Source organism: Balaenoptera acutorostrata, chromosome 2 (genome assembly GCF_949987535.1).
Source record: "Balaenoptera acutorostrata chromosome 2, mBalAcu1.1, whole genome shotgun sequence".
Classification (NCBI taxonomy): Eukaryota; Metazoa; Chordata; class Mammalia; order Artiodactyla; family Balaenopteridae; genus Balaenoptera; species Balaenoptera acutorostrata.
The window spans coordinates 45,802,543-45,820,559 of NC_080065.1; the positions used below are offsets into that span (position 1 = coordinate 45,802,543).

At 51.6% G+C, this 18,017-nt stretch overlaps 2 protein-coding genes across 2 annotated transcripts; both read right to left on the minus strand.

Annotated features, from left to right (window-relative positions):
* Window positions 1-3,236: 3,236 nt before the first annotated feature.
* Window positions 3,237-9,331, minus strand: MCIDAS (multiciliate differentiation and DNA synthesis associated cell cycle protein). The gene is made up of 7 exons (XM_007195591.1): window positions 9,215-9,331; window positions 9,031-9,127; window positions 8,759-8,850; window positions 5,428-5,500; window positions 4,660-4,871; window positions 3,935-4,045; window positions 3,237-3,677 (listed from the first exon to the last, which is right to left on the minus strand). Exons 1-7 carry the CDS (start codon window positions 9,329-9,331, stop codon window positions 3,237-3,239), a joined length of 1,143 nt encoding a protein of 380 aa, XP_007195653.1.
* Window positions 9,332-11,758: 2,427 nt separating this feature from the next.
* On the minus strand, window positions 11,759-15,752 carry CCNO (cyclin O). Its single transcript, XM_007195596.2, has 3 exons — window positions 15,378-15,752; window positions 14,559-14,744; window positions 11,759-14,112 (listed from the first exon to the last, which is right to left on the minus strand). Exons 1-3 carry the CDS (start codon window positions 15,750-15,752, stop codon window positions 13,627-13,629), a joined length of 1,047 nt encoding a protein of 348 aa, XP_007195658.2. The 3' UTR covers window positions 11,759-13,626.
* Window positions 15,753-18,017: the final 2,265 nt, after the last annotated feature.

Sequence of the window (18,017 nt, forward strand, 5' to 3'; positions counted from 1 at the left end):
AGGGGCCAGTTGAATTGAGCTTCTTTAACACATTTCATAAGTAATTTTATTCAGACTCTTCACACTTCCCTTCAACAAGTCCTTCATTGAAGGTATTCATTTCATCATTGAAGCTACCTTCTGGGTCATCTAACATCATTTTTCAAAGCACATTATTATCACTTCCAACTTTTTGAAATATAGCCCTTGTTTGAATGTAGTATGGTTTTTATCATTAAAAACTTAATCCTAAATCACAAGAATTATTTGCATAACATCAGGTAAATTGGTTTTTGCTTTTTTTAACCTTTTTGAAGTGATCTTTAAAAAATTTCTTTACAACAGTGGTCTCAAAGGTGGCCCTAGACCCAGGCATCAACATCACCTGGCAGCTTGCTAGAAATTCACATTCTCAGGCTTTACCCAGACTCACTGAATCAGAAACTCTGGTGATGGGGCCCAGCAAGCTGGGTTTTAATAAGCCCTATAGATGATTCTGATACATGCTACAATTTAAGAACCACTACTTTAGAACAACATCTAAGTGTTGCAGTTATGAGGTCATTTCTTTAAAAAATAATTCAGTTAAAGTGTGTGTGCCTCTTTTTTAAAACTGATTTTGCTGCTATAGAAACTGTTTAGAAACACTCCAACCATGTTATCTAAAATAATAATTCCTGTCACATCCTATCCCTAGACCCTGCTTTATTTTCTATATAACATGTTAATTATCAGACATTATATACTATTTGTTCAGTATCTGTCTCCCCCACTAGAATGCACGCTTCATGACAGCAAGGAATTGGTTTTGTTCATGACTATCTCCCGAACACTTTGAACAGTGCCTGGTCCTATTTGAAATGAAGGAATTATTGGGATAATTTCAGGCTAACATGTCTTCTTGAGCTAGGCTAGATTACATAGCTGAATATAGGCTCAAAGAATCATGGAGAAAATGGCTAAGATTTGGTTTAAAGTTGCTCTCACTGAGGTTTCCTACTAAATCAGCAACAAGCAGTACAAAGAATTCGCACCATGTAAGGAATGTAAGGACATAAATCAGTGGGCACAGCTCCCTTCATTGCTAGTATAAGCACTCAGTCATTGGATGGTTAGCTTCCCAAAGAAGTGAGGAAAACACCAGGTCAAAGAAGCTCTGGTTTGTGGGCTCATTCAGCATGGGGAAGGCCATAAAACCACCTACTACCACGCACAGAAGTCTTGATAGCTCTTGTAATTTTTTAAATTCCAGGCATAAGACAAATAGAAAAATACATATAGATAATTTTTTAAGTTTTCTGTCATTGAAGCCAATGCATTATGAAGATACTAACTGAGGAGTGGAGAGGAAAAGAACTTTTAACAAGCTGATTGTTTCTTGAAACAAGGGGTTTTGTTTTTGTTTTCTGTTTCTTCTGATGCTGAACTGTAGTAACTTTATATTTACGCTGATGAAAAGATTATGGGGGCTTCTTTGGTGGCCAAGTGGTTGGGAATCTGCCTGCCAATGTAGGGGACGCGGGTTCGAGCCCTGGTCCGGGAGGATCCCACATGCGGTGAAGCGGCCAAGCCCGTGCACCACGACTACTGAGCCTGTGCTCTGGAGCCCGTGAGCCACAACTGCTGAGGCCCACGTGCCTAGAGCCCATCCTCCGCGAGAAGAGAAGCCACCGCAATGAGAAACCCACGCACCGCAACTAAGAGTAGCACCCACTCGCCACAACTAGAGAAAGCCTGCGTGCAGCAATGAAGACACAACACAGCCAAAAATAAAAATAAATAAATTAAAAAAAAAAGAATTCTGAACCATCCAGTGTATTTTGTAAGAGTCCATTTGTTAGACCAAGTATGAGGAAATGTGCTCTATTTTATCACTTTCTTGTTTGTTTTCAAAATGGCCATTTAAATACAGATAACAGTTACACAGGACAAACTGGAGAAGCAGGTTCCGACAGACTGCCCAGCTCACCTGTTACCTGATCTCTCCATTCAGATGGCATTCGGATGGCAGAACCAGCAATGCGGTGTAACAGGGTTGGACACTTGCCCATGCTGAGCCCCCAAATGCAAGAAGCAGCCCTCTTGTTGAGAACTGTGGAGTTTAGGACAAATCACGACTTGACATACTCTATTAACAAAACTTCACAACAGAGTAGAAAAAGGAAGCCCACGCAAAAGGGGATAAAGAAAAGGCAAAGCGAAGGCACCATATAACACCTAAGTTTTTCTTAGAAGATGAAGCCAAGAAATATAAAACATGAATGTGTACCCCAGTTTTATCCATGGAATTCAAATAGATAGTTTTACTTTTACCAAGGTTTCCACACTTGGTTTCTGCCCCCCAAAAATATGAACACCCTAAAATATGCACATTCTTTTTCAGGTGGGATGTACCATTTTCTTAAAACAATGTGTGTTTCTTACTAAGTTTGCTTTTTCTGTGGTTATTCTGTCTAGACAAATAAAACTATACATAATTAATATAAACATTTATCATAAATCTTACAAAATTATGTAAATGATCATTACAAACAAACGTGTTTAGCACCTATTTTGTCAATAACCCATCGACTCTGAGAATCTTCACTTTCCTCTGTTTTATTGCCTGCCCTAAGACAAGGTTTAGGAATTCCTAACCCTAACCTCTCCTAATTTTTTATTCTGGCAGCTAAAATGAAAGATTCCAATCGTAACAAAATTAAGTGATCAGGGGAAGTGAGTGATGTATTGAAACGTTCACCCAGAGACCTGGCCTCTGGACCTACAATCTTTAAAAGACTAGCGAGAGCACTTGGAAGGTTCCCATGACGCTTCTTTTTGTAGAAAATTGCTTAACTTCTTAGAGCCTCCTTTTGCTTCGTATGAAAGTAGGGCATTATTATAATTATAAAATACCTAAGTGGTTTTTAGGTCCCTTCCAGCTCTAAAAAGTACGTAATTCAAAGCTGCTAAAAACAAATACTTTAAAAATTGACTGTGACATATAAGTGTATGTATACACATACATATGCAAGCACACACACGCACATACACACACGGTTTCGCTGTGAAAAGGGGAGGGACTAGACAGTATTTTGTACCAGAATTTTACAGTGCATCAGTATCAAAACGTTTTTGTTCCTGAAAAAAAAGTCTCAGGCTGGCGTCGGCCCTGCAAGTGGAGTTCTTCTGAGAAACCAGGTTTCAGCTACTCCCGTTTAGCCTACAGGGGCTTCAGTTTGGATAGAAGGCAGTGTTTCGGAGGACCACATCCCAGCTCAACTGGGGACCCAGCGGAATTTGTAACCCCCGTTGGCTGTCCGGATGGTGAAGGCATTGCCCTGGGGGAAAGCGAGGGTACGGATGGTGCTATGGCTGCGGATGGAGGTGCTGAAGGAGCCGCCCTCTTCCAGCTCACTGTGGCTCAGGTTCAGCGCGCTCCGGCTGCAGTCTGTGCGCAGCCCCCGGAAGGCGCCGTGCAGGTTCCCGGGCCTGCCGTCCGTGCTCGGGGGCTCGGGCTGCAGCCGAAGCCGCTTGGGATCGCGGCTCTGCAGCGCTTCATCGCAGCGCTCAGAAATCTCCCTCAGGATGGCGTCCACTTCCGCGCAATCCTGCCCCGCAGCGCTGAACAACTCCTCCAGGCTCCTTTTGGAAGTCGCCTTGAGCAGGATAGGCTCGGCTGCCACCCCGCAATCCCGGGACTGTGTGATCATCAGCTTCTACAAAAAGATGGGGAGGAGCGCCGCCCTGGAGCCAGCCGGACTCGCCTCGTGCTGGGCGCTCAAAGGAGACCTGGGCGCACGTCGAACTGCGCGACTCGGCCGACTTAGGCAACACCTGCAAGTGACTCAGCGAGCTCCCAGCGGTCCTCTCCGTTCCCCGACCCCCGCCGGCTCCCAACACCAGGAGCTGGGTGGGAGGTGCACAGAACATTTCCGACTTCCTGCAGTGTTCTACACGCGCGCGCCCCACTTACATCCAACACCGAGGCCAGGTGCCGTGTCCGACTGGCGAGTTCCTTCAGTTGCACGTTCCGCTCCTTCAGTGAGGCGATCTCCTCCTGTTTCTGGGTCAACGTCACGTGCAGCTGCAGGCGGAGACCCAAACATTCAGGGATAGGCTACCGTGCTCGGTCTCGCCTGTACACTCTACATAAATTGAACCCAGATCCTAACGTCTAATTAGAAACTGGGGCCCCAAGGACGTTTACACTGGTGAGAATGATAATTTTATTTATTTATTTATTTATTTATTTTTACAGAGCACTTAGACAAAATGTTTCTCAGTTAATCCTCAGTGTAGCGGTGAGGAGTGCTGACTTGGGCAACAGGCAGATACAGAAGTTCAACCTTCCTATAAGTCAGTTTCCTTATCTGTAAAATGGGGCTGGTAAAAGTATCTAGCTCAATGGCTGTGAGTAATTAATGAGGAAAGTAAATTGGTAAGCACAATACCAGGCATATAGAAAGCCTTCAGTAAATATTGGTGGCCCTATTAAAAATCTGGTGGGTAAGATTATTCCCACTTCGTGACGTTGTAAACTGAGGTAGAACCAGTGGAGCAACAGCAGCTACGTAAACTCGTCCACTGGTTCTAACGTCCAAGGGGGCTCATTCCCGCTCCTGCAACTCCGCTTCCTCCCGGGGCCCCATGCCCTGCCCCCGCCCCAAGGACTCCTGGACGCCAGCCCAGTGTCCCTACTTGGTTATTCTCCACGAGTGCGTCCCCCAACGCCCTCTGATTCTGGTCGGCCACCTCCTTCCAGTACTGCTCTGGCGGGGGCACGTCGGGAGGGCGCAGCGGCGGTGACTGCAAGGCTTGTGGGGAGAGACAGGGACCAAACGGCAGTACGTCGCAAGGAGAGAAGGGGAAGTCTCCGCCCGCCAGGGGAGGCGACATCAAAGAGGATGAGTCTGATGAAGAGGAAGAGAGGGAGCTGGGTTTGCAGCCTCAGACTCGTGCCCGGCTAACTGCAGGGACAAAATATCACGCGGGTGTAGGGTTTACGTGATTTTTCTTTATTAATAAAGCACCCCTCACTCTGCAATCCCTACGATCCCCAGGCTCTTCCTGATATCCTGTACATACACAGCAGGCGCTCAATAAATGCCTGTTGAGATGATCTGAACTGAATTTCCACGGTGGCCAGGGCAAACTTGCCTGAAGTCACACAAATGCCCTACTCTGCACACTCCTGTCACTCAGCGTCTTCCAGCCCACATCACAGCGTAGGGTTCTCTCTCCCAGAACTCACACGGGCAAACTGAGAAAGCGCTATAGATGCAGCGACTCATCTTCTCCATTAGGAAAAGGGGGGGGGGGCTAAATATGGATGAGCCAGACGCTTTGATGAGTTGCTGGCGAGTCGTTGACAGGTACAGGGTTTACCACTTTCAGGACCGAAGTAGTCAGATTTGAGGGGTAGAGGACACCCCCGCCGTTATTTAACTGCAAAGAGATTGCACTTGCCTGCAATGAGATCATCCACGGTGTCTCTGAAATCCTGCAGATCGAAGTCCGCTGCCGTTTGCAGGGAGTGGTTCTGAAACAAACCAGAGGTACAAACTAGTTAATGTTGAGTCTGGCGGGTCTGGAACACTTCCTAGACCGACAGTTAACCTCCCGGGCTCGATGGCAGGTGTGCATGCACTCGCGTTCGCAGCAGAAACTTGTACCTGAAAATCAAAGCCCTGCCCGAAATACGGAATCCAGCAGGCCTGCACTGCCATGGTGGGTAGAGGGACGCACGAAGCGGGGACCCGGTCGCGAGGGTCCTGCCGGGCGCTGAAACTGCGCGCTGCTGCGTCGCGCCTCGGTCCTGCTGCGCGCAGCACAGCCGCCCCGCGCCCGGGCTCTGGCAGCCGGCACAGTCCGTCGCCGCCTCATTGGCCGGTCACCAGCCAACCAGGCGCGTTGCTAGTGCGCCCGCAGACCTTCAGCCCCGACTTACCTCCCACCGGCCAAGGAGCCACAGCTCTAAGAGCTGGGAGCCTGGCGTACGCACACACCGTCCTTCCTCCCAAGACCCGCCAGCGTGCAGCGGCATCCAAAGCAGTAACTCGAGTCCACATATCCCGCCAGGGCTCAGTCACAACTAAACCACCTCTCCCCATACAGAAAGAGAAAAGGTAGGCTAAGATATGAGGGGCCAGGGATGCTATGGAAAGTGCTTCTGTTCAGCACGCAGCAGGCGTGGCCCCTCTTGCTCTTCTGTTTCTCAAAAAGTCGGAGTTGACTTTTCCCTTACGGCGTGATGCATCACCAGCATCTTGGACTGGACACTCTCCTCGGTTCCTGCAACGTGCCTGGGTGCGTGAGACGGAATGAGACTGTAAAAGGCTGGTGACCAGGAAACTTCTTATTCCCTTAATTCGTGGACAGAGTTGACACAAACTTTTACATCGAGTCTCTCTGTTAATTCTCACACCAATGTAGGAAGCAGGCAGGGCCCAGGAAGTGACTCCTCCCATGATGGAGAAGCTGAAGCTCAGAGAAATCGCGTTGTCGAAAGCCACCCAGCTCTGAAATAGTGAAACTGGAGCTTCTGCCCCAGAATGCTGGTGCCTATTTCAGTCCTCTTTCCTCTATACCTCATTGCCTCTAGCTTTTATTTCTCTTTTAGGAAAGCCTGGTTTCCAATGAAGACAGTTCTGGGAAGGGGAAGGAAGCCTCTCAAGGAGCATGGTGTGATGGGTGCATCCAGTATGCCCATCAGAAATATCTATTCTACTGATTCCACTATTATCAATTTTTTTATTCCTTTGGGTTAATCATATTCTTCTCCCAAACACCCTTCTTTACTATTCAAATACTTCTGAGAAGAGGAACTTATTCTGACTCTAACTTCAAAGAATGTGCAAGTATCAGTTTCCTTCAGGGAGGAGAGCTTCAACCAGGGAGACCTCTAGCACCAGTTGAGAAATGAGGCTGTAAGGGGAAGGGAGCTTAGAAAGGAAAGACTGAGGGCCCCAGACAAATCCTGAAGCACAAGTTCTTCCCTGGTTGAAGGAGTCAGAAATGAGACATTTCCCAAGGGCTAAAAGGTCTCCCTCTCAGTAGAGAAAAGCCTTTACCATGAGGAGACTAGAGGCCAACTCAGGGACAGGCACCCAGGAAATGCTTCCTCCTGTGCTATCCCAGGTCTTAGCCCATTCTGGACCTCAAACACTTCTAGAGCACTTCCTCTCTCTGTCCACTTTCCCCAACAGGAAGGAGAAATGTAACCAGAGTGTGCACTGGCCAGGGGGTTCCCCCACAGAATCTTCCCCTAGGGATATATCTCCTTCTGTACCAGTTCTGACTTCCCGCGGGAAAAATCCTGGACCTCTTGCTTGGGCCATCAGGCATGAGCTCTGTCCTTGAAACTTTGAATCCTATCTTCCCAATTAGGTAAAAACCTGGCATTTCTCCAACACAAACAGCAGCCAAAAAACAAAAACAAAACAAAACCAAAAAACAACGCAGAGCATGATGTCAAATTTAAGTTCTGTATACATAAGCAAAAATTCAGCAAGAGCCTGCTTGGTTTTGTTGTTGTTGTTGTTTGGTTTGGTTTGGTTTGGTTTGGCTTTTTTCTTGCAAAATAAACATGTTGGAGTAAGGGCGTGATGTAGCCCTCTGGGTCCGTTGAAAGATGCTTATGTATTGTCTTTTTTCATTTGAGCATCCAGACCCTAAAAGAACAGGAGAATGGCCTTTGCAGGGCAATTCCCACTCTTACCTGTTGCCTTTACAATCTCTGCTCTCAGTTGCCACCTACCCTGAGTCTCCTTAGGCTCTATCCCAATTCTAAGAGGCACTTAGAGAGGCCCTGGGAAGCTTTGCTCCACCACACCAACCCCAGTTCTAGGAGGTGGTCATTTCCTCTGGAGAGTTCTGTACTTGGTCTATTCCCCGTGGAACCTCATATCCCCAGCACGTGCTGCCAGGAACCTGGAACTGGCACCCTTCCTGGAGGTTGCATCTAGCTATTCATATCCATTCATATGCATCGATGGATGCATTCATATCCATCGATGAGGCAGGCTTCTGGCCTCCCAGACACCAGTGCTGGGAGGCGCCATCATCTGGCTGGGGAGTCTCAGCCCTGGCAAGTGGTAGAAGTGGGATGCAAGTAAGAAGATAGGTTTTTGGGGGGAAATGCCTCTTTGCCCCATGGGAGTAAGTGACAGCAGCCTTTGCAGGGGGCGACAAGGACTTTTATAAAGTACCCAACTGCTGAAGGGCCATCTCTGTAGAGAGCAACGTTTTCAGTCAGATTTCTTCGAGTCATTTGTCACTCTTCCCACTTCCTCCAAATGTAAATTCTCTTCGTTTTTTCCAGTCTTGATCGAGAAGTTATTTCCCGATCTCCACACTCCTTAGACATCCAGGGAATGAAAACGGTTAATGAATGGCCTGGAAAGGCATGTTGGGAGAACAGAAAGGTGCCCAGAGAGCAACGTTGCTCCCATCTACCCACCTGGTCCCTCAGTGCGCAACCTCCACGTTGCTTTATCGCAGTTCCAAGGAATAGATGGGGAGGGGAATGGGAGACCCGTCTGGCAGGGGAGCCCTCCAGATGAGCTTCCCTGTCCAGAGTTGGTCAAAACAGTTCTGAGAATGCGGCCACCGTTAACATACTAGGAGGGAGGAGGAAGTTCTAATTCTAGAGGCTTGGATTTCTGCAGGACATCTCCCCCCGCTAGCCAGATGTGTCTGCGCTCCCCACCCAAAAGGATTCTTTGAGGAAACTCGAGAACTGACTCCCAAATCGAAGTTTGGGCTTCGAGAGGCCGCGAGTTTCCGCCAGGAGAGGTACCTGTGAGGCGGCCGAATTACCACTAGGCGGCGCGTCGGACCCGAGTAACGAGGAGCAGTCAGCGAGGTCCTGCAGGTCTATGGTGGTGAGGGCTGCGCGGGGAGAACCGGAGACACGCGCCGGGCGAACCCTAAGCCTCCCCGCAAGGGCTCGCCGCTGGCATCGCTGCCAGGACTCCGAAACCCCAGGGAGAAAAGCTATTCTGAGCCCCGCGCGCCCCACCCACCTCGCGCGGGGAACCCGAGGGGTCGCGCAAGGACCACCGGTATCACCTGGTAGCGCAGCGGGATCGGCGTCTGGGGGATCCTCGTACACCGACACCGGGCTGCTGCCGCTGCTACCGAGAAAGAGCTTCTGCCCAGGGGCGAACTAGCCGGGCACAGAAACGGTGAGCGCGGGTCAGCCCTCACTGCCGGGAGCGTGAGGACCCTGCCCGGCTCCGTCCCGCGGCCCCACCTTCCTCTCCAGCTTCCCGGGCTTGCCGAACGGCCGGCCTCGCGGATCCAGCATCCTATTGGGGCAAATGCTGTCGAAGGCTCGGCGACCCGCCGCGGTGCCCCCGCACGCCTGCATCCTGCCTCCCCGCCCGCTTCAGGCCTGGAGCCCCGCGTCGACTGCTCGGAGGCGGCGGCCGGACCGGGATGGCGACCCCACACCCAGCGCTCCCGAGGCTCTGAAGCCGGCCAGAAGTCGGGGAGGCGCGTGGCCGGGGTGGGGCTAAGGGGCGACTGTGAAGGTGCGGAGGGAAGGCGGGGTGGAGTAGGAGGACCGCCGCGCGGGCGGGGCGGCTCGCGCCTGAGCGCCAGTGGTGGCGCCTTCAGCCCGGGACAATCTGTGCGCGGGCGGAGGCGTTAAAACCCAACCTGGCAACGCGGCTTCCCCCGGGAGCCGCGAGCGCGGGGCCCGGGCCCGCGAGCGCTCTTTTGGCTCGCGTTGGCGCCGCAGCCTCCCGGCCACGCCATAGGAAGGGAGAGGAGGGGAGGACAACCCCTACTGGTCCCTAACGCTGGGTACCGCCTTTCCGCGTACGGACAGCGGGAATGTGGAAAAGTTAACGATTCTTATTTCATTTTCTTCCCACGCCAGCCACAAGGCACGAAACAAACTTGGAGTGTCAACTGCCAAAGTCAGACCCCGGCGTTTGCCCCACCATGTAAGATTTGCTGGGGATGTATTGTAGAAGTCCAGCAGGGACTCCCCAGAACAGCCCCAGATTACGGAAGTCCCCTCCCCCAAGGCTAGAGAGCCCTCCTGGTTTTGACATCCACTTGGTCTGATGCCTAGAGCCCCGCTCCGTACCCCTACCCGGCACTTTCTCAGGCAGCAGCACCTGAGCACAGCCTTTAAAAGAGAGGGTCACACATGTCCACAGTGGACAGCCCCAAATCCCCTAAAACCCGGTCTCTTCCCCGGAAGCCTCAGCTGCCGCTCGAGGCATTTGGTCACTCTCTGTACAACCGGCCTTGCTTGCTCAGCCGGGGTCTTGGCTCCTCTTCCCAAGCCGGAAGCCTCTCCCAGGAAGGGGCATCTCTAGATCCTTGGGTGAGGGGTCTCTTTCAGGACCACTCTCATATCCATACAGTTTGAACAATCATCTGAAATTGAAATCTTTGTGACCCCCTATTGGGCACCTTAAATTGGTGCCTTATACCTCATAGGAGTAGTGAAAAATCCTTTTTTATTTGCACCTATTATCTGGATTAATAAACAACATCCCCCTAACACTGATGGAAAGCAATCCAATGATATAGTTAGAATAGACTTAGAGACTCTCTGAGCCATCTATAGATGCAGGAACCAGTGAGGTCAGCCAGCTAGAGTTGGTGTGGTGTCGCTGATGGTGAGGAAGAAGCTCTGGCTTTAGGGTCGGAACCCAGGCTCCACCAGATACCTGAACCCCAGTTCTTTTGGAAAAACATAGCACTAACTTCAGAGGAGTTGCTGTGAAGATGAGATTGTTTATGTAATACGACTGGTGCTTGGTGTGGATAAATTAATGTTGCTGTTTTGAGGCGCCTTTTCAGCTGCACCTCCAGCCTCCCACAGCCTCTTGCTGGCTTTGTCTCTTACTTCCTCTGGTTCCTGAGTAGCCTAGCCACTAGTCAGCCCATTCCCCATCCCTATCCTTAATGACTTCCCAGTCTGTAAAAGGAGTAGGGAAGCTCTTAGCTGAGTTTTGGGGAGATCTTTACACATGGCAAGATCCAAAACAGGCCCATTTTCCATCAATGAGTTCCACACGGCAGTAGGAAAATACGGGCATTGTGCATAAAAATGTACAATAGATTGTCTGTGGCAACAGGAGCTGGAATAGCATGATTACATGATTCCTGGTCTGGATGATTCTGGAACCAAATCACCCATATCAATCTTAGCTGAGTAAAGGCTGGTGAAGACAACTCCCCCCAAAATCACTCTTTTGCAGAGGTACCCCATCCCCTAATAGCCAGGCTGAGAGCTCCAGATATTTTGGAACTTGGAACAGGTGATATGATTTTCCTCCTTTTCACCATCACAGACCAGCATTTCCTCAAACAGCTCGGGGATCACCACTTCCCTCTCCCTGAGCCAAGGAGGAGAAAGTTCCTGGAGAGCTTAGCATATCAACATATCAGGAGAGTAGGGTTCGTAAGGCGCTCCTGTCTCTGGAGAGTACTTGGGTGCACAAGAAGTGCAAGGAAGTTTCTCTAAGTATGTTTTGAGTTTGCTTTTTATCTGGGCCATTTGTCATACATGTAGATTTATTCTAAATGCAGTAGAACATGACTGAGTTTATTCCACCAAAACTTTATTTTTTCAACCATACAGAAAATTTGAAAAACACAGTACAATGAACAACAGTAACATTAACATTTTCCTGTATTTGCTTTCTATTTTTTCACCGAGTTTTTTTTTTTTTCTGTGTAACTCCTCCCCAAACCCCATCACTGTGCAGGCTGCCACCAGCTTTTTTTTTTTTTTTTTTTTTTTTTTTTGGCTGCGTTGGGTCTTTGTTGCTGCCCGCAGGCTTTTCTCTAGTTGCCGAGAGCGGGGGCTATTCTTCGTTGCTGTGCGTGGGCTTCTCATTGCAGTGGCTTCTCTTGTTGCAGAGCACGGGCTCTAGGCACGCGGGCTTCAGTAATTGTGGCTCGCGGGCTCTAGAGCGCAGGCTCAGTAGTTGTGGCGCACAGGCTTAGTTGCACCGCGGCATGTGGGATCTTCCCGGACCAGGGCTCGAACCCGTGTCCCCTGCATTGGCAGGCGGATTCTTAACCACTGTGCCACCATGGAAGCCCCTAGCCTTCTTGAAGACTTGCTATGTGCCAGGCAGGACCTGTGCTGAGGGGTTTGTAGAGAACATCTCATTAAATCCATACCTCAACACTACCAGGTAAATGCTACTGTTACTCTCATTTTTACAGGAAAGACTTAAGCACAGATATGTGACTTGCTTAAGGTCACACAGCAAATTGACTCCAGAGTCCAAGTGTTTAAGCACTACTTTATACTACCTCATAGCAATCTCATAATAGCTTCATAATAGCCCCGCTATCAGTTGGCGGTTGGGCTCAGAGAGGTTAAGAAATTTGCTGGAGGTTACAGATTCAGGGTCTACAGCAGATTCACAACAGTGAGAATGAAGATGATGGGACAGCTGTGGAGTCACAGAACTCCAGCAAGCCTCCGTCGCATTTCTTGACTCACTTTTCCCATCTGTAAAATGACTCCTGTAACATGACCGGAGGCAAGGACTGTACTGGCTCTCCAAATATGTTCTCCATAGTCCCTATTAAATGGAGGGCACCGAACAGATCACTTGTCCCACGCTTACCTTGGGAAGAGAGTTTTTTTTGTTGTTGTTGAGCATTTCCAGAAACCTGTAAGTGGAGGAAATTGAGCATGTGGCAAAGGGTGGAACTCTGGACTCAGATCACCTGCCTTCAAATCCTGGCTGCTCCACTGTTGCTTAACCTCTCTGTGGCCCAGTGTCCTCTGTAAAATGGGATAATAGACTCTGCCTCGTAGAACTGTTGAAGGATTGAAATAATGAATGCTGAACACTGTGCCTGGTACATGTAAGCACTCAATGATAGCCATGGTTACTAGTGCACCATTGTTACCATGGGCTCACACATAGTAGGTGTAAGACAAGAGAGAACTGTTCAACCATGTGATTGCAGGATAAATGGACTCAATTTGTAATGGCCATAACTGCCTGCAAAGCCTTCATTTTCCCACATCTGGCAGTTGTCAGGGTAACTCTTGGTTGCCCCAGCTAGTGGGAGTGTGCAGTCCCCAAAGCTTCTCAGCCTGGGATCTTCTGCACCAGCAGTGTGCCCCCTGGCCCCGCTAGACAACATCGACTGCTGTGGGTTCTTTTCAGCCTCACACCCCACCTCGCCCTTTGAACCTCTAGGAGTGAGCAGTCCTCAGCCTCCTAACAAGGTCACCAGTTACAGGCCAACAAGTGACCCTGACTCGTCTTGTAACTGGAACCTCGGTCTACAGGAACCTCTCCAGACCTGGTGTTCCCAAACAGAGATGCCTGGGGGGAGGGAGGAGCCCTCCATGGTTACTGACCGCCTCTATTCCCAGATGGCCTTCACCTTCCCTCTTCGTGGACAAACACTCGCATTGGTAGTATTCAGACAAATCACCGCAGACAGCCTGTTTACTGGGGAAAGACTCCTCTCTTCTCTCATGCGCTGTTAGCAAAATAAATAAACAATGAAACGCTACAATCGTACACTATTTACAACCTGCAGGATGACCTGGTGACCAAGTGGGAGGCCTGAACCCCTCTCTGTGGGCCAATACTGCATTCTTTCAAAGCAATGGGAGAGGTCCAGCAGCCAGGCCAGGGGATCAAAGGAGACCAAGGGTCTACTTCATTTCAAGCTCGGGGACAGGCTGCACTTCTCGCAGATCTGGAGGGGCAGCATGTGAGTCAGGGACGTTCTGTTTATGGCCACCAGTAGCTGCAGCTTGCCCAGGCAGTCCTGCAGCGCCGCCTCGGGGTGCCCGCCCAGGCGCAAGTCCATCGGGCGAGGGAACTGCAGCATACGGTCTGCCAGCGCCAGGCAACAGATGGCCAGCAGGGAGGGGGTGTAGCTGGTGAAAGCGTAGTCAGCCAGGCTCAGCTCCGCCACCCCGCGCGCCAGGGCTTGCGCTTCCAGGGCTTCGGAGACCTCTGCTTGCCCGGCCTCCACGCGTGCGTGCGTGAAATGCTCCAGGAAGAAGCTGATGGTCGGCGCGCCCAGGCTGAAGTGCAGTTTGTGCAGCACGATGCACTCGAGATTGCAGAGCTGCTGCCGGGAGAAGGCGCCGCAGCACAGGGCCAGGAGCTGCTTCACGCGCGGCGGGTGCACCTCCACCTGTAACACAGGGGCGCTCATCCCTCGCTTCGCAGCATCCAGGGCTGGAGGCCCACCCAGTCTCACACCCGGGAGAAAACCAGGACTTCCCCCATCCCTTCCAGCGAGATATTTGGGGCTTCGCCTCTCCATACTTCCACCGTAATCATCTGGGGTGTCCTTCCAGCGCAAAGCTGAAAACAGGTTTGAGAAATTTTGAAGATTTTTTTTTTTTCGGAGACTAGAATAGAGGGGCTACAGAGAGCTGTTGACACGTGGCCTATTTCTTTGGGGGCTGGGTGAAAGGATTGTTCGTTTTGGGGGGAATTCTGTAGTTAAGGCTGTGGGGCATGTAAGTTTGCAAAATGAGTTCAGGGAACCCAGCACTCAACCGTGTGCGCTGAAGAGCCGGGCGGCCAGAGAGCGGCCGGGAGTCTGGCTGGCCCCCAGACGCCGCGTGGAGGTACCTGTTTGCAAGCGATGAGCAGGGACGTGACCCCGAGCAGCTGGAAGCAGTCTGCAGCCACAGGCGTGGTGATAAGGAAGCGGTCCAGAGTGTTCACCGTCAGGCACAGCGACTCGAAGGAGAGGCCGAACTGGCGGTGCACGGGGATTAGCCAGCTGAGCAGCTTACAGCGGGATTCCGCCGTTACCTGCCGGAGGGAGGAGGGAGGCGGGCCAGCTGAGCCTAGGGCTGAGAGCGGCTGTGGAAGGGACAGGGCACGAAGACCTAGGGAGCGTCCCCGGAGGGAGGCAGGAAAGAGGCAAAACCTAAAGGCGCTGGAAACGGAAAGAGGTGGGCAGCGCTGCTGCGGAAAGAGCACAGGCAGGGCTAGGAGCCAGGACGCCGGGATTCGTGCCTGGCGCCGTGCCGAGCGCGGATACACGTTACCTCGTGTAATCCTCTCAGCAATCAGCGGGGGCAGGGAGGTCACCACTTTGCAAATGCAGAAACAAGTTTAGGATCGTGAAGTAACTTGCCAGAGTCGGTAGGAGTCTGGACTCGAACCTAGAAACTGTCTTAACTAATCTGCATTCTACCGTGTCCCTGCTAAACAGTTTGGAGACTTCGGGCAGGTCACTTAAGCCGTCTAGGCCCCGCTTTTCTCCATCTGTGAAATGAGGCTGGTGGCCCGGCCCTCCAAAGCCCCTTCCCGCTCGGACCGGGGGTAGAAGCCGGGCTGGCGAGGGCCGGGGCGCCACGGAGGGCAGACAGAGCAGAAAAGGAGAGAGCCCGGGAGAGGAAGAGGAGCGGCGGTGGAGAGCTGGCTCTACCAGCGCCTCACTTGTGGCTGCCGCGCCAATGACTCCCGCGGGTGGTAGTGGCTTTCCCGCGCCTTGCGGAAGGCGTAGCAGCTCTGACCGTAGTCGCGGAAGGTCTGTAGATCTAGCTGCACCAGCTGCTGGGCAGGACCGGGTAGGGGGCTGCAGCCTCGCGCCGCGGGGCTGTCTGCGCCATCCGAGCCGGAGCTGGGGGACTCGAACAGGTCGCAGACGCCAGAGTCTCCGGGTAGCGGGCACGGGTTCAGCGGCTGCAGCGGCTGCTTCCTCCGGAGGCGTGGGCGCCTGCTCTTCTTCACCGGGGCACGGAGGTTCTGGTCGTCCCGCCTCCCAGCCCGGGCGGCGGGGCTCATGGGGCTGGTGGGGCAGGGCGTCACCATGATGAAGCCGGGTGGCCGTTCTCCGACTCCCCGGCTGCGGTGGGGTGGACACTCGTGCGCAAGAGTGCGGAGAAGGCCAGGCCTGAACCGCGGCGAGCCCATAAGTACTCTGCCTGCAGGTTGCCTCAGCCACACCCCCGGCTTCTCACTGGCTGAGCCCAGAGCGGCACGAGAACCGCGCTTTCCCGGCTAAAGACCCGCTCCCGAGCGCGCTGCTGGCACACTCAGCTACCCGGGTCTGCAAGGCGGAGGAGGAGCTACAGCGCGCAGGGCGCACTCGCGTTGCTCGGCCCGCTCCGTGTGCATCCCTTGTTACCCGGGCAACTGAGCTCGGGTTGCGGCAGGAGCTGAGCGCGCGCGGCGTGGGGTAGCGGTGGGGTGGGGCGGCAGCTAGGCCAGGTGGACGCCGGATCCAGATGAGGGCATCTAACCGCGCCCGGGAAAGCGATTCCCCCGGGGGGCATCTCCTCGTCCTTGGCCAGATGGTTTTGACAAGTGCGAGCACCTTCTATGCCGGCTGTAACCAGGTCGGTAATTTTGTAAAGGTCCGCTTCCGAGCTCCAGACGAAGGCTCCAGCTAGAATTCTGTCAGCACAGACGTTTTCTTCAGTGACCCATACGAACAATAATAATTCAGTTGCGTTTGTGATTTTCGTTTTAGGCAGGACCTGAGGAGCCAGTATCCCTCCTTCCGCCGGGCTGGGGAGCACAGCCTCCGCAGGTTCCTCCGCAGATGCTGCTGCGTATCTAGGGGCCAGTCCAGCCAGCCAGCCGGTATTCGTGCTCCAAACAGAAGACTGCCCGAGGAACCTCCAGCAGCAGGTCTGCAGCCCTGTGATATTTTCTCCGCACTTTCCCCTCAAACCAAGTAAGCTGCAGCGGTTTAAGAACTTATCATTGTTGGAGGGTTGCATTTCTAGCTTTATTAAATTGCTCACCGCCTGCTATGTTCTAGGTCATTAGCTTCTGACCCACTGCCCCGCGCGGCCCAATCTTTCTCGGTTATTCCCTGCTTCCTGTTTCCGCTCCTTCAAAGTGGAAGTTTCCTTTGAGGAAGCTTCCCTCAGAAGCCTACGGAAGTAGAGCTGGAGGGGGGGCGGTGAGAGACTGGACTAGACCTGGCAGCTTCCTGTTCTAGGAGAAGCGGCAGCCCTTCTCCGGCCTGAGTGAATCTCCCTCGGGCTCAGACCCTTCAGGAGAAGGGGCACAAGTAGCATCTAGTCAGCCATACAGGCATCTCCCAGCGGCAGAAAGCCCGCATACCCTCCGGCTGATGAATTTTGCAGAGGTGCTCGAAGAGGTGAGTTACTAGGTGCTGTTTGGCGAGCAGGTTCAGCCATTTTTCATTCCAGAAGAAAGCTGACAAATATATGTAATCAAAATCTAAATCCTTGTCCCCAGAAATTTAGCGGAGTGTGGGGTGGTGTCTTCTAGAGATTCAGGTACAAGAGAAGGGACAGATTTCGGGTTCCAGTCAGTGTTACTCCTGTTTTCCTGTAATTCTGAGCAAGGTCTTTAGTCTTCAGACCTAAATAATGTCATTTATAACATGAGAGATTAGCTAAGACTTACCTGTATTTCAAAATACAGATGCCAGGCCTCCCTGTCTCCTCTCAGGCAATTGTTGGGAAACTTTTATAGGAGGAGCAATTAAAGCTGTGGAGTGGAGTCAGGTATCAGACTTATTCTTTGAGAGGGTGTCTAGGTGAGGAGGAAGGACCTAAGAATTCTGATTCTTTAAATTGGCTCAGATGGCCATGTGGTATGGTGGGAAGAGTGCACAGTCAACTCCTCGGGTTAAAATGGTCGCTCTCTTTGATTGGTCATCTTGGGCAAGCTGCTTACCTTCTCTGAGCCTCTGTTTCCTCACCTGTTATTTGTGGATATTAATACTTGCCTTAAGAGTCAAGTGAAATAGGTGTGAAAACTCAAAGTCCTTTTTTGAATATAAAATAGTGGGGTCACCTTAAAATTGTCATTGGGGAGTCGATATTATCACACTGGAGATATTCTGAAAAGCAGTACCATCATTTTATCCACCTGTGGACATGAGGCTAGTGGTACCTTGTTGAAAAGGCTTTGTCCTCCCAGAGAGTTTGCCTGCTGTTAGAGTTAACTCGTAATAGGGGGTGCCTGAGCTTTGGCCTGATGGCTCTATTCCTCAGTACTTGTGGAATGCCTGCCATGCCAGGTCTAAAACAGTTAGCAAGGCTGCCTGGGCCCTGCCCTTGCAGAGCTATCACTGTAGTGGGGGAAACAAAACCA

Coding starts and splice junctions, on each gene's coding strand:
- MCIDAS (XM_007195591.1), bottom strand. CDS start 9,331: ATGCAGGCGTGCGGGGGCACCGCGGCGGGTCGCCGAGCCTTCGACAGC. Junction 4,046..4,659: donor CACTCGTGGAGAATAACCAA/GTAGGGACACTG, acceptor CTCCGCCTGCAG/CTGCACGTGACGTTGACCCA. Junction 3,678..3,934: donor ACCTGGCCTCGGTGTTGGAT/GTAAGTGGGGCG, acceptor ATCTTTTTGTAG/AAGCTGATGATCACACAGTC.
- CCNO (XM_007195596.2), bottom strand. CDS start 15,752: ATGGTGACGCCCTGCCCCACCAGCCCCATGAGCCCCGCCGCCCGGGCT. Junction 14,745..15,377: donor CATTGGCGCGGCAGCCACAA/GTGAGGCGCTGG, acceptor TCCCTCCGGCAG/GTAACGGCGGAATCCCGCTG. Junction 14,113..14,558: donor TGCTCATCGCTTGCAAACAG/GTACCTCCACGC, acceptor CCTGTGTTACAG/GTGGAGGTGCACCCGCCGCG.